At 43.3% G+C, this 14,034-nt stretch overlaps 1 protein-coding gene across 1 annotated transcript in view; it reads right to left on the bottom strand.

The window, feature by feature from the left end:
* Positions 1-270: 270 nt before the first annotated feature.
* Positions 271-14,034, bottom strand: part of ergic3 (ERGIC and golgi 3) — a 38,420-nt gene continuing 24,656 nt past the window's right edge. Inside the window, exons 9-12 of the mRNA XM_083661622.1 lie at positions 11,137-11,201; positions 7,576-7,712; positions 6,478-6,533; positions 271-5,008 (exon numbers count right to left, since the gene is read on the bottom strand). Coding sequence (XP_083517748.1) covers positions 4,929-5,008; positions 6,478-6,533; positions 7,576-7,712; positions 11,137-11,201 — 338 coding nt within the window. The 3' untranslated portion in view covers positions 271-4,928. The remainder of the gene's footprint in view (positions 5,009-6,477; positions 6,534-7,575; positions 7,713-11,136; positions 11,202-14,034) is intronic.

Here is a 14,034-nt window from a genome sequence, read left to right as displayed (position 1 = left end):
GACTGCGCTTGCAATGTTGTGATTGTCTTTTTGTTGTTTTCCGATGTCTTTATCTTTGAATATTGTCATGACCGCTCTGCTGCATAATGACACTAAGACAAATTCCTCATATATAATCTTGCATACTGTGGCAATAAAGGTGATTCTGATTGTGACAAATGAGTGAGCCACACAGTCACAGCTGGTGTAGTCAACATTTATTTTCTGTCATTTTAAAAACAGTTTGAGGACAATCAAAATATAAATACATCTCTCTCTCTCTCTCATACACACACACACACACACACACACAAACACACACACACACACACACACACTCACTCACTCACACAAGTGGCTATCCAATGTCATCACAACACACACTCTCCCATCAACTTCCAACACACGGACACGCACACATACACACGCAAAACCCCAGCCCCTGATTTAGATGTTAAAAGGTGCAACAACCGCCCAACCAACCCAATCACCAGAAAGTCTCATTGAACCTGCATCACCCAGTCTGCAGAAGCAACTTCAAAATAAATCATTCTTGGCCATAATTAACCACAAAAGTGTCCATCAAAATGCCTGATCTCTGTATCACCAGAACACTTCCAAGATTTGGCTTAGCCCCTTTCATCTCCCCTCCTCAGTCCCTTATGAGACGTGACCATCTCCCCTCCTCAGTCCCTTACGAGACGGTAGACTCTCACGCTGCTAAAACTCCCAAGAAGTGGAACTTGGAGATATGCACGTATTTACAAGTGTCACAGAAACATGTCAAAGCCACCTAGCAAAGCAGAAGGGTTCATTGCTTCTCGACAGCGGGGTTTGAAAGCTCCATGCTGCTAATAAGTGCCTCTTTTTATCTGAATTCTGTGCCGGTGATAAAAAAAAATCCGCAAATGCCAAGATGGCCACCGTGCTTTCTCTGTGTGTTCTTCCCACCAGAGGGGCGCTGTGGAGCACTATGATGGCTGGGCGCAACAGCACAAGACAGAAGAAGGATTGGTATATTAAAGTTATTTATTAGCAGCATGGAGCTTTCAAACCGCGCATCTCCAATTTCGACTGCTTGGGGATTTTAGCAGCACGAGTCTCATAAGGGACTGTGGAGGGGAGATGATCACGTCTTATGCCCAAAAAACAGTTGAGAAAGGGGCTAAGATTGGCTGTACCTGGTTAACCTTAACCTTAACCTTAACCCTGTACCTGGCCCAGACTGACAGAAACACACCTCTCTCTTTCACAGATTCAAGGTTCCTACTCGTAAAAAAAAAAAAACTTTTTCCAGACCTTGATTTGTTTGGAAGATTTTGTCTGGTGTTCAATATGATTTACACAGATGGACATCTTGCCTGTGTTCACTCGGTCATATCACTCTATAGATGCAGATCGTCCTTCACAGCCACAAATATCAGAATATGTGAGATGATTGGCAGGGTCACACGCTTTCCATTTTAAAACTAAATTTTTCCAGGCAGACCCTATTATGTTCATGATTTTTGTGCAGGGTATGTGATATAATGCATGCCGACAGTGGCTGGGTAAATCAACCAAAATCAACACAAACTGTGGACTCAGAGTGGCTCTACAACAACATAAAAGCTAGAATTATGTGTGTATCGGACCTGAACTACATTTTTCATACTTTTCCAGACATTTTTTCAAGACCTGGAAATGATCACATTCATCTTTAATAAAGCAGTAACACTTAATGTTTATCATTTGACTTGGAAGTCCCAGATGTTGGGCTTTATCCCACCGGCACTTCGTTTGGGTGAAAATACACGAGAAACGGTAGGAATCCAAGATCGGCTTTCAAATCTAATGACTTCAGACAAATCCCTTTGGAACTTTTCCATTGATGTAACAAGCTCCGCCCACAGTTTGATTCATTTGGTTGGGATCATGAAACATTGCAGGGACCTTGAACAGCCAAGATGGAGATACATGATCCCACACAGCATCCCAAAGAATACAAGAGAAAAAGTTTTGTTTTAGTTACAGTTTGAGATACAGAAAAAGTCAAATAGAAGCAGCCCGACATGGCAGCAAAAACTCACAGACTTGTTCAGTTATTGCATCTCGTCTCCGGACTCATCAAGCGAATTTTATTTATTTTTAGTGAAATAATCTCACTGCACTGGCAGATTATTTTTTACTTTTTTCCCTCAGGAGAATCTAACTTGTTTCAGGACATTTACTTGGTAAACGTGAAATTGACGTGGAAAAAGTGAGTTTCCAGATGTTCTTCATTGTTTTATGATGATTTCTTGAACGGAGTCATATTTCCAATTGAAACAGACTGAAACCATCAGATCGTCCGTCAGGGCAGTGCAATAGTTTGACTAAGAAATATCACGATTTAAGCTCGACAGATCAGATCAATTCACTTGACAGCTTTCCACGTCTTGCAGTGTGCCGTCTCAAAGCCAGGGCTGGAGGATCCATCTGTACAGTATATACACTCTAACTGGCTTAAAGCGACAGTTCACCTCAAAATCTAAAATACATATTTTTCCTCTTACCTGTAGTGCTATTTATCCATCTAGAGATCACTTGGGTGTGAGTTGTTGAGTTTTGGGGCCATATCTTACGCCCAGTGAAAGTGCAAGGGCAAGTGCAAGCATTATCTTTGCTAGTTTCTAGCACAACAAAAAATCCTTTTAATGACCACTGGGTCAGTACATCAAAGGATGTGTTTCAGCGACCCAGTGGTAACTAAAAGGGAAAAAGGGAGATTTGGAGAAAGTAGAAACTATCACAGGATAACACTTTGCACTGGGCGTAAGATATGGCCTTGGAGATATCCGCTGTAGAGATGTCTGCCTCTCCAATACAATGGAACTGGATGGCACTCGGCTTATGGTGCTCAAAGTGCCAAAACAAAACAACAACAACAACTTAACAGTAATGTCTCTTTCCAGAAATCATGACCCGGTTACTCAAGATAATCCACAACCTTGTTGTGAGCAGTTTCTTGTAGGAACTATTTTCTTGTGACCGAACTACACCCGCTAACCATCTCGCCATGCAGAAGGAAGCATGTTTCCAACGTTAGCTTAGCTGTAACGTTAGCTTAGCTGTAACGTTAGCTTAGCTGTAATGTTAGCGTAGCTGTGACGTTAGCACGCTTCTTTCTGCGTGGTGAGACGGTTGGCCGGTGTAGTTCGGTCGAAATAAAATAGCTCCTACATGAAACTCTAGATGGATAAATAGTACTACAGGTACGAGGATTTTTTTTTTTTTTTTTGGTGTGAACTGTCCCTTTAAATAAAGCAGAAAGAATAAGAGGTAAAATCATATGAAGAGTTCATTTCCAAAACGCTACATTGTTATCATTTGTTATCTCTAAAATACAATCCAGTGTTGGAGAAGTGTCTGCTTAGCTGATGATGGAGTGGTGTCACCTGCTGTCCTCCACAAAGCACCAACCTTTTGCTTTCATGTGGTCAATCATTTTGTCAACAGGAGTGTCTTTGGCTGTATTTAATTTGGGAATAAAACTCATTCATATCACAGCAGATGAGGAGAAGCAGAGCCGCCTGTCTTCTGAGCACGTTCAGAAGACATTTTGCTTGTGTCTCGGTAAAATGTTCCTTTTCTTTTTCCGGACACTTGAATGTGAACACTTTTCTATTCTCAGAAGGAATTTGGCTTGTAGAATATTCTAGAACAGAAAATTAATCATCAACTAGTTTTTATAATCGATTAACAGTTTAAACACATTTTTAAGGTGGGGGGGGATCATTCCAGCTTTTTAAATGTGAATATTTTCTGGTTTCTTTAGTCTTCTATGACGGTAAACTCATTATCTTTGTGTTGTGGTCAGGATAAAAGAAGACATTTGAGGACGTCATCTTGGGCTTTGGGTAAAAATTGAACCACTTTTTTTCACCATTTTGTGGCATTTTATAGACCAAACGAGTAATCGATTGGTGGAGAAAGTAATCAACAGATAATCAATAAGGACAATAATTGTTAGTTGCAGCACGAGAATATTCAGCTCCGTTCACACTGCAGGCTTTCAGACGACTATTTTTTTCAATGACTTTTCATATCTATTGCCAATGCTGACAAAGATGATTTGAGCATTGAAATTAGGCTTGGGGTGCTATTCGATAATATCAAATATTGCGATATTTGTGAATATCAAAATATTTCCCCCTGGGAAAAATAAAATCCAACCGAGCAACTCTAACGACACTGTGATATTTTTGCAGGACAGTATCACAATATTAAATTGAGCCTAATTCAACACAAGTTGCATGAAAGTTGCATATGTCAACACATTGGGTACCCTCTGAAATCGACGCCATGAGACCATAGCCAAATGAGGAGACACGACTATAAACAGGAAGTAGTGTGACATTGAAAAAAAAAAAGTGGTCAGTAAGAGCGTTGTGGTCAGGGTGGTGGATGGGCGTATTACGTCCGCCTTCCATACCGGCGACCAGGGTTCGATCCGCTGCGTTTTCAACGTACATTTCATCCGTAAGCCACATTGACATTTTTAACAAATGTTAGGATATTTCCGTTTCTCTGTGAAGAAGCTTCTGCAGACTGGAGCTGATCAAATGTCTTCTCTTCTCTTCTCTTCTCTTCTCGTTGTTGATAAAACAGTGGAGAGTAAATTCAAAGAGTAAAACACGGCCGGGAAGTTCCTCTTCAGTGCTTTTTTTGGAGGAGAGGAATGAAAACCTCAACAATTCAAAAGCATTCTCTCTCTGTCTTTCTTTTTGTACTTTTCTCATTCAATCTGAATGGGAAGAGAGAGAGAGTGGAGGCAAAGACTGTTCAGACTCTTCTCTCTCTCCCTGCCTGTCTGTCCCTCCACCTCTCTCTCTCTCCCTGCCTGTCTGTCCCTCCACCTCTCTCTCTCTCTCTCTCTGGTCTGTGTCTCTGTGTGTGTGTTGCACCTCGGCGGCCAGCAGGCGGCGCTGTTAGGAGGCCTTGCCCAGCTCTATCTTCTTCTGGATGGCTTTGGCTGAGTGGTAGATGAGCGAGTCGATCAGACCGGCCACTGAAGCACACAGGGAGCAGACAGTTAGGAGAGGTCACTGAAGCACACAGGGAGCAGACAGTTAGGAGAGGTCACTGAAGCACACAGGGAGCAGACAGTTAGGAGAGGTCACTGAAGCACACAGGGAGCAGACAGTTAGGAGAGGTCACTGAAGCACACAGGGAGCAGACAGTTAGGAGAGGTCACTGAAGCACACAGGGAGCAGACAGTTAGGAGAGGCCACTGAAGCACACAGGGAGCAGACAGTTAGGAGAGGTCACTGAAGCACACAGGGAGCAGACAGTTAGGAGAGGTCACTGAAGCACACAGGGAGCAGACAGTTAGGAGAGGTCACTGAAGCACACAGGGAGCAGACAGTTAGGAGAGGTCACTGAAGCACACAGGGAGCAGACAGTTAGGAGAGGTCACTGAAGCACACAGGGAGCAGACAGTTAGGAGAGGTCACTGAAGCACACAGGGAGCAGACAGTTAGGAGAGGTCAAGTACGAGTTCTGTTTCCTGAGGTCAAAGTTAAACAGTCAGTACGTTTACATGCACTTAAAAAAAATCTAATTATTGCGTTAGTCCGCCTAAAACCGGACTTTTGAAATACATGTAAACATGTTAGCTCGACTGAAATCGAAGTTATAAAAGTCCGACTAACACACCCAGATAATGCGATTGGGAGTGGATTTACTCCTGCATGTATACAGGCCAGTCGGACTTGAACTGGACGAGGCGATCAGCGCATGAGCTAAAGTCCCCGTGCCAGGCTTTGATCTGGAAGTCGAACGCATAAAACGTAAACAGAGGGTGCATCTCAAAAGAGGGTGCATCTCAAAAGAGGATGCATCTCAAAAGAGGATGTATCTGAAAAGAGGATGCATCTCAAAAGAGGATGTATCTGAAAAGAGGATGCATCTCAAAAGAGGGTGCATCTCAAAAGAGGATGCATCTCAAAAGAGGATGTATCTGAAAAGAGGATGCATCTCAAAAGAGGATGTATCTGAAAAGAGGGTGCATCTCAAAAGAGGATGTATCTGAAAAGAGGATGCATCTCAAAAGAGGATGTATCTGAAAAGAGGATGCATCTCAAAAGAGGATGTATCTGAAAAGAGGATGCATCTCAAAAGAGGATGTATCTGAAAAGAGGATGCATCTCAAAAGAGGATGTATCTGAAAAGAGGATGCATCTCAAAAGAGGATGTATCTGAAAAGAGGATGCATCTCAAAAGAGGATGTATCTCAAAAGAGGATGTATCTCAAAAGTAGAGCGTACTGCACCAAAGACGATGGGATTTCAAGCAAGACTGCCTCCTCTGAATATTCTGACACTGCATTTTTCAGACAGTAAGAAATGAAAGGACAGTAGTCTGAGTAAATAGCCTAATCAAGCTACAACCATAGCTCGACTTAACTGTGCATGTAAACATACTGACTGAGTCTGGTTTAAAATGTCCTCAGAGTTACTGAGTTTTTAGTGGACTGACCTGTAAATACGCCTCCGATAATGGCACAAACTCCTGTTAGGAAATGTGTGAACGATCTGAGGGAGGGAGAGACAGAGAGAGAGAGAGAGAGAGAGAGATAGAGAGAGGGAGAGACAGAGAGAGAGAGATAGATAGAGAGAGGGAGAGACAGAGAGAGGGAGAGACAGAGACACAGAAAGAGAGAGAATTAATATGAACTGAGTTGGTAATAAACTGAGACACTTGGGAATGCACAAAATCTTATTTCAATGGCTTAAATGTGTTTTCTCTTTAAAGGGTAAATGAACCCTAAGACATTTGTTCAGCTTTATATGTTCAGTGTTTGTATTTTCCCATACAATGAGGCAATCCAGTAAACTAAACTTAAAGCTATAGCGTTAGCCGAGTAAACTACATGAGGGCAAGTGGTGGACTGGACATAATACAGCATGGAAGTTTATTTGGAGTCTTGGACTGCAGCGATCGCACCAACGGCAGCAGAAACTGTAAGTTCGCTCCTTTTATAGCGTTGTGAAATGTCGGGTGCATGGCGGGCGCAGATCTATAAATACAATGAAATAATTTGCGCGGATTTATGGCGGACGGACGGTTCATGCATACACGTGGATTAGGATGGCATAAAAGCTCATCCGCGCATAGTGTGTAGAATTCTAACAGTTTAGTCTCAAATGTGGAGATTTTGACCAGAATCCTTCAGCAACACACCTCAAAAGCCATAGTTAGCCTTTAAATATATATAGCGTAGTTAAACATGCTGGTTGAACGTATCTGATGTTTCTGCTGTGCCTATTTTAAACGATATTCCCCCCAGTTCCCCTCTACACCCAACAGGCACCCCGACCGACCAGAGGAGGCACTAGCGCAGTGACCAGGACTGTACATCTGGCTTCCCACCCGCAGACACGGCTAAATGTACGTGTATGGATGTCCGACCAAGCCGGAGGTAACATGGGGGCTTGAACCTGTGACCCTCCTGGTGGTCGGGAGGGAATCTACCGCTGCGCTACCCGGACACCCGTGTCACTTACATTACCCACAAACATCTGATTCCATGGCATAGTGCGTTAAAGTGATGTGGCTACCTGCTGTGTTTGGTACCTGTGTTTCTCTGTGAGCTTGACCATCATGGGGGAGAGCTCGTACAGGACGAAGACGCCGGGCAGCCCCTGGTCTCCTATCAGCCCGTTGGCCACTTTCTCATGCCGGGTCACCGAGAACTGGTTGGTTTTCACCACCTGGAGAAGCAACGCCACATCAAGATTCAACATTCAACATTCATTTATTTGTCACTCTCTTGCATACTTGCATACATAAAAAAGCGAAATGGTGTTCCCCCCCAGCCCGTAGCAGTAACACCCAGAGAAGACAACAATCAAGAATATAGTACTAATAAAATAAAATAAAAAAAACCCTGCTAAGAACAAGTAACATAAAATACATAAAATCAAGACGGTCAACAGCAGCCAGAATATTAAAATGCATGTTAAAGTGAGGTCACATCCGGTAGCTAGCATAGCAGCACAGTATGTTGAAGTGCTAATGAAAGTGTTAAAGCCTAGTTTAGTGCACAGAATGTTAAAGTGCGTTCAAGTCCAATTTAGCAGCACGGGAAGGGGGGGGGGGGGTTAAATCAGTGTGTGTGCATGTGTGCGTGAGGGGGGGGGGGGGGGCTGGGCGTTGCACGGGGAGAGGGCACAGTCCATTTGCAACATGTCCGCAACGTCAAACTCCTTACCACACCTGACCACACCTTACAGCACCACACCTGACCACACCTTACAGCACCACACCTGACCACACCTTACAGTACCACACCTGACCACACCTTACAGCACCACAGCTGACCACACCTTACAGCACCACACCTGACCACACCTTACAGTACCACACCTGACCACACCTTACAGCACCACACCTGACCACACCTTACAGTACCACACCTGACCACACCTTACAGTACCACACCTGACCACACCTTACAGTACCACACCTGACCACACCTTACAGTACCACACCTGACCACACCTTACAGCACCACACCTGACCACACCTTACAGTACCACACCTGACCACACCTTACAGTACCACACCTGACCACACCTTACAGCACCACACCTGACCACACCTTACAGTACCACACCTGATCACACCTTACAGCACCACACCTGACCACACCTTACAGCACCACACCTGACCACACCTTACAGTACCACACCTGACCACACCTTACAGTACCACACCTGACCACACCTTACAGCACCACACCTGACCACACCTTACAGCACCACACCTGACCACACCTTACAGCACCACACCTGACCACACCTTACAGCACCACACCATACAAACAGAATATGTCATTGTATAGCTTTTTTTTTTTTTTAACCGGCGGTTGGCAGGCAATTCAATTGAATTCAAAAACGTTTGATATAACGTTGGTGAGTCCGGCTGTGCTGCTGCTGTTGTTCAGGATTGAGGTGAGTTATCTTGAAACTCTTTCTTAGTGTCAAACAAGTAAACAATCTTCCAGTAAACAACATTTAAATGCTACTCTCTTCATTTGACGGCTGGTCACTTCAACACAGTCTCACTTCAACACAGACTCACTTCAACACAGTCTCACTTCAACACAGACTCACTTCAACACAGACTCACTTCAACACAGACTCACTTCAACACAGACTCACTTCAACACAGACTCACTTCAACACAGACTCACTTCAACACAGACTCACTTCAACACAGACTCACTTCAACACAGTCTCACTTCAACACAGACTCACTTCAACACAGACTCACTTCAACACAGACTCACTTCAACACAGACTCACTTCAACACAGACTCACTTCAACACAGACTCACTTCAACACAGACTCACTTCAACACAGACTCACTGACTCACTTCAACACAGACTCACTTCAACACAGACTCACTTTAACACAGACTCACTTCAACACAGACTCACTTCAACACAGACTCACTTCAACACAGACTCACTTCAACACAGACTCACTTCAACACAGACTCACTTCAACACAGACTCACTTCAACACAGACTCACTTCAACACAGACTCACTTCAACACAGACTCACTTCAACACAGACTCACTTCAACACAGACTCACTTCAACACAGACTCACTTCAACACAGACTCACTTCAACACAGACTCACTTCAACACAGACTCACTTCAACACAGACTCACTTCAACACAGACTCACTTCAACACAGACTCACTTCAACACAGACTCACTTCAACACAGACTCACTTCAACACAGACTCACTTCAACACAGACTCACTTCAACACAGACTCACTTCAACACAGACTCACTTCAACACAGACTCACTTCAACACAGACTCACTTCAACACAGACTCACTTCAACACAGACTCACTTCAACACAGACTCACTGACTCACTTCAACACAGACTCACTTCAACACAGACTCACTTCAACACAGACTCACTTCAACACAGACTCACTTCAACACAGACTCACTTCAACACAGACTCACTTCAACACAGACTCACTGACTCACTTCAACACAGACTCACTTCAACACAGACTCACTTTAACACAGACTCACTTCAACACAGACTCACTTCAACACAGACTCACTTCAACACAGACTCACTTCAACACAGACTCACTTCAACACAGACTCACTGACTCACTTCAACACAGACTCACTTCAACACAGACTCACTTTAACACAGACTCACTTCAACACAGACTCACTTCAACACAGACTCACTTCAACACAGACTCACTTCAACACAGACTCACTTCAACACAGACTCACTGACTCACTTCAACACAGACTCACTTCAACACAGACTCACTTTAACACAGACTCACTTCAACACAGACTCACTTCAACACAGACTCACTTCAACACAGACTCACTTCAACACAGACTCACTTCAACACAGACTCACTTCAACACAGACTCACTGACTCACTTCAACACAGACTCACTTCAACACAGACTCACTTTAACACAGACTCACTTCAACACAGACTCACTTCAACACAGACTCACTTCAACACAGACTCACTTCAACACAGACTCACTTCAACACAGACTCACTTCAACACAGACTCACTTCAACACAGACTCACTTCAACACAGACTCACTTCAACACAGACTCACTGACTCACTTCAACACAGACTCACTTCAACACAGACTCACTTTAACACAGACTCACTTCAACACAGACTCACTTCAACACAGACTCACTTCAACACAGACTCACTTCAACACAGACTCACTTCAACACAGACTCACTTCAACACAGACTCACTTCAACACAGACTCACTTCAACACAGACTCACTTCAACACAGACTCACTTCAACACAGACTCACTTCAACACAGACTCACTTCAACACACTCACTTCAACACAGACTCACTTCAACACAGACTCACTTCAACACAGACTCACTTCAACACAGACTCACTTCAACAGACTCACTTCAACACAGACTCACTTCAACACAGACTCACTTCAACACAGACTCACTTCAACACAGACTCACTTCAACACAGACTCACTTCAACACAGACTCACTTCAACACAGACTCACTTCAACACAGACTCACTTCAACACAGACTCACTTCAACACAGACTCACTTCAACACAGACTCACCTCTCCGTCTGCTTTCACATAGATGGTCGGGACTATTTTCACAAAATACTGATACATCATTGAGGCTGAGGGGAGAAAGAAAAGGGAAATCCTTTGTTAAATTCCAACTGAACACATTAAAATATGCATGCAGAAATATGTCTATAAAACATTCAGAGATACAAGACAACAATCCAATCCTGTATAGTTATAAAATGTATGGTTTCAGTGTGATCCCATTGATTTTAGCACAAACAAATGATTTCCATAATTAAGTTAAAACAGAACGACTAGATGAAACTTGAATGAGATCTGTGGGGAAACTGAGTCATTGAGAGTCAAAGAGAAAATAGAATGTGGACCAGAATAGATTCAAAAGGGAGCATGAAACATTACAGAACCAATAGGAGGTATTGAATCTTGAATCTTGAATCTATTAAGGTGAAATTGGATGATTAATAAGTATGGAGAATATGAAGCATGAACAGCAGTAGAACATAATGAGACCAAGAAAATGAATGAGAAATGTTTGAGGTGTAAATGCACATATAAAACAATAAGTATTTTAATCTGCCATAATCTCAACCATTTCCATGTTAAAGTCCCTGGAAACCAGAAATATTTCTTTATTATTTAGCATTTTGAGTTCATCACATCACAGGACCCTATGTTAATAAGCCACCAGCCAAATTTGAACGATGATGAACGTTGCAAAGTATATAAATTTAGGTTTGACAGGCATGCCAAAAGTCATGAGAATCAATTAGTTTTTAGAGTGTATTTTCTCCCGCGGACTGTGTGGGCGTGTCCCGTCTGCAGCAGGTCTCCGAGAGAGAGAGAGCGCGAGACAGAGGGGGGGGAGGGAAACGGAGAAAGAGAGATTGAGTGGTGTGTCGAACACACACACACACACACACACACGTGCGTGTGTGTGCGTGTGTTCGTTGCTCGGAGAGGGAGCGAGAGAGACTTGCTGCGTGTGTGTGTGTGTGTGTGTGTGTGTGTGTCTGTGTGAGTAACCTCGCGTCACCAGGCTGTGTCGAGCGCTATGCTGCCTTCTCTCTCACTAGTCGAGAGAGAGAGAGAGAGAGAGAGAGAGAGAGAGAGAGAGAGAGAGAGAAGCATAGCGCTCGCACACAGAGTGGGAGAGAGACACACAGACACTGAGCAAGCGCTGAGGGGGCAAAGAACGGACAAAAGGAGGGTGGGTGCGGATTGCGCGCGTGTACAAAGGTTATATAGAGCTTATGACGTCATAAGCTCCTGCATTTTAGCACCTCGCGCACTGCTCTCTTCAATGAGGAAGTACTTTGTACAATCTTGTAGAAAAGTGTCGATTTTAAGGCTTTGGGTTGAAAGTAATGTATAATAATTTCTGAGGGACACAATTACTAACATAAGCCCCTAAATAACATAGTTAGAACGTTTTTGTGGATTTTGGTTTCCAGGGACTTTAAATTAAATATTGAAATTAGGTTTTTGTGTGGGAATCTCAGTGACTTTACACTGGGCAGAATGTATGACTTTATTAAACCGCAGTGAGGCGCTTTATTTTAAATCCTTGTTATGAAAAAAATCACTAATAATGTTCCTACATGGACTTTAGTGCATCTGTTGTACATGGTAGTGAGTGTAGTTATTGCATTATTATTATGATTAGTCCACACTGTTGTATGACTGTTTGTATTTGGCAATATTATTATTCTTCTCCCGGGAAGTTGACTTCCCATGCATGAAAATAAACCAAACTTTGCACAAAGGTCCAATCCCATGCCAAACTTCGTCGACGCAAATTTGGCGCCAATAGTCCTGATGGTGGCGCTACAGCGACCGTCTAAAGTTTCAAACTTTGAAAATTCATAACAAATCAAGCATACGTGCTACAGCTTTGCAACTTTCACCCAAATGTGGGCCAAAGTGAGGAGAAACTTTTGTACACTGCAAGTTGCAACCTATGGCAAATTATGAAGTCCAAAGACCACAAAACTGCAAAAGCTGTAAAACTAATGAAACCCTACTCCTCCCACATTTTTCCTTCAAAGGACACCAAACTTCAGCATCTGTATCGGTAGACTGTCCTACACAAAATTTTCAGACAGATTTTCGATTTATCAATTGAGCCCACGGTACATCAAAATGTTCTACTGTAAACGGTACTGTAAACACCTACTGCAAATTCTCAAACGTCATGTTTTTTTTTTACAAAGTTTTGCTGTCACAGTAGTTGAGGTGTGTAAAATCTCAGAATTGTATCTCAAAAACTGAATTTTTGACAATATTTTGAATTCTGTCCTCATGTATAAAAAGCATTGATGCCTTCGCCATCCTGGGAAAACACACACACTTATGATGATGTCATCAGTGATGTCATCAGTGATGTCACTGATGATGTCACCAGCCGGGCCAGGGGCAGGGCCACTGTTTGTATTTGTGATGTCACTCGAGCAATTGTGATGTCATCAGTGATGTCATAAATCCTTCCTAGCTCACGCTATATAAGTGGTGGATGCCACGCAAGACATAAAACACCAAAAAGAAGAAGATCCAGTCCCATAAAACACCACCACCAAGCATCCAGTCTGTCCATAAGACGAAGAAGAAGCTCCTGCTGGTGCTGGTATAAATGGGAGCTAGGGCTCTCAGGTTCTCAGGTTTCTCTGTCCCACTGATGACATCATCAGTGATGTCATAAATTCACTCACACACTGATGAGTCTGACATCATCAGTGATGTCATAAATTCACTCACACACATTATGGCCATAGTTCAGTGATGACGACATCATGTCATCAGTCTGAGGCTCACGGGAGAGACTGAGGCGGCTCACAAGAGAGACTGAGGGAGAGAGAGGAGAGTGAGGGAGAGAGAGGAGAGACTGAAGGAGAGAGAGAGAGACTGAGGGAGACACGCGCCAATAGG

This window comes from Poromitra crassiceps (assembly GCF_964638095.1).
Source record: "Poromitra crassiceps genome assembly, chromosome: 27".
Taxonomy (NCBI): domain Eukaryota; kingdom Metazoa; phylum Chordata; class Actinopteri; order Beryciformes; family Melamphaidae; genus Poromitra; species Poromitra crassiceps.
The sequence above is the reverse complement of the archived record's forward strand: the minus strand, read 5'-3'. Positions and strand labels throughout refer to the sequence as shown.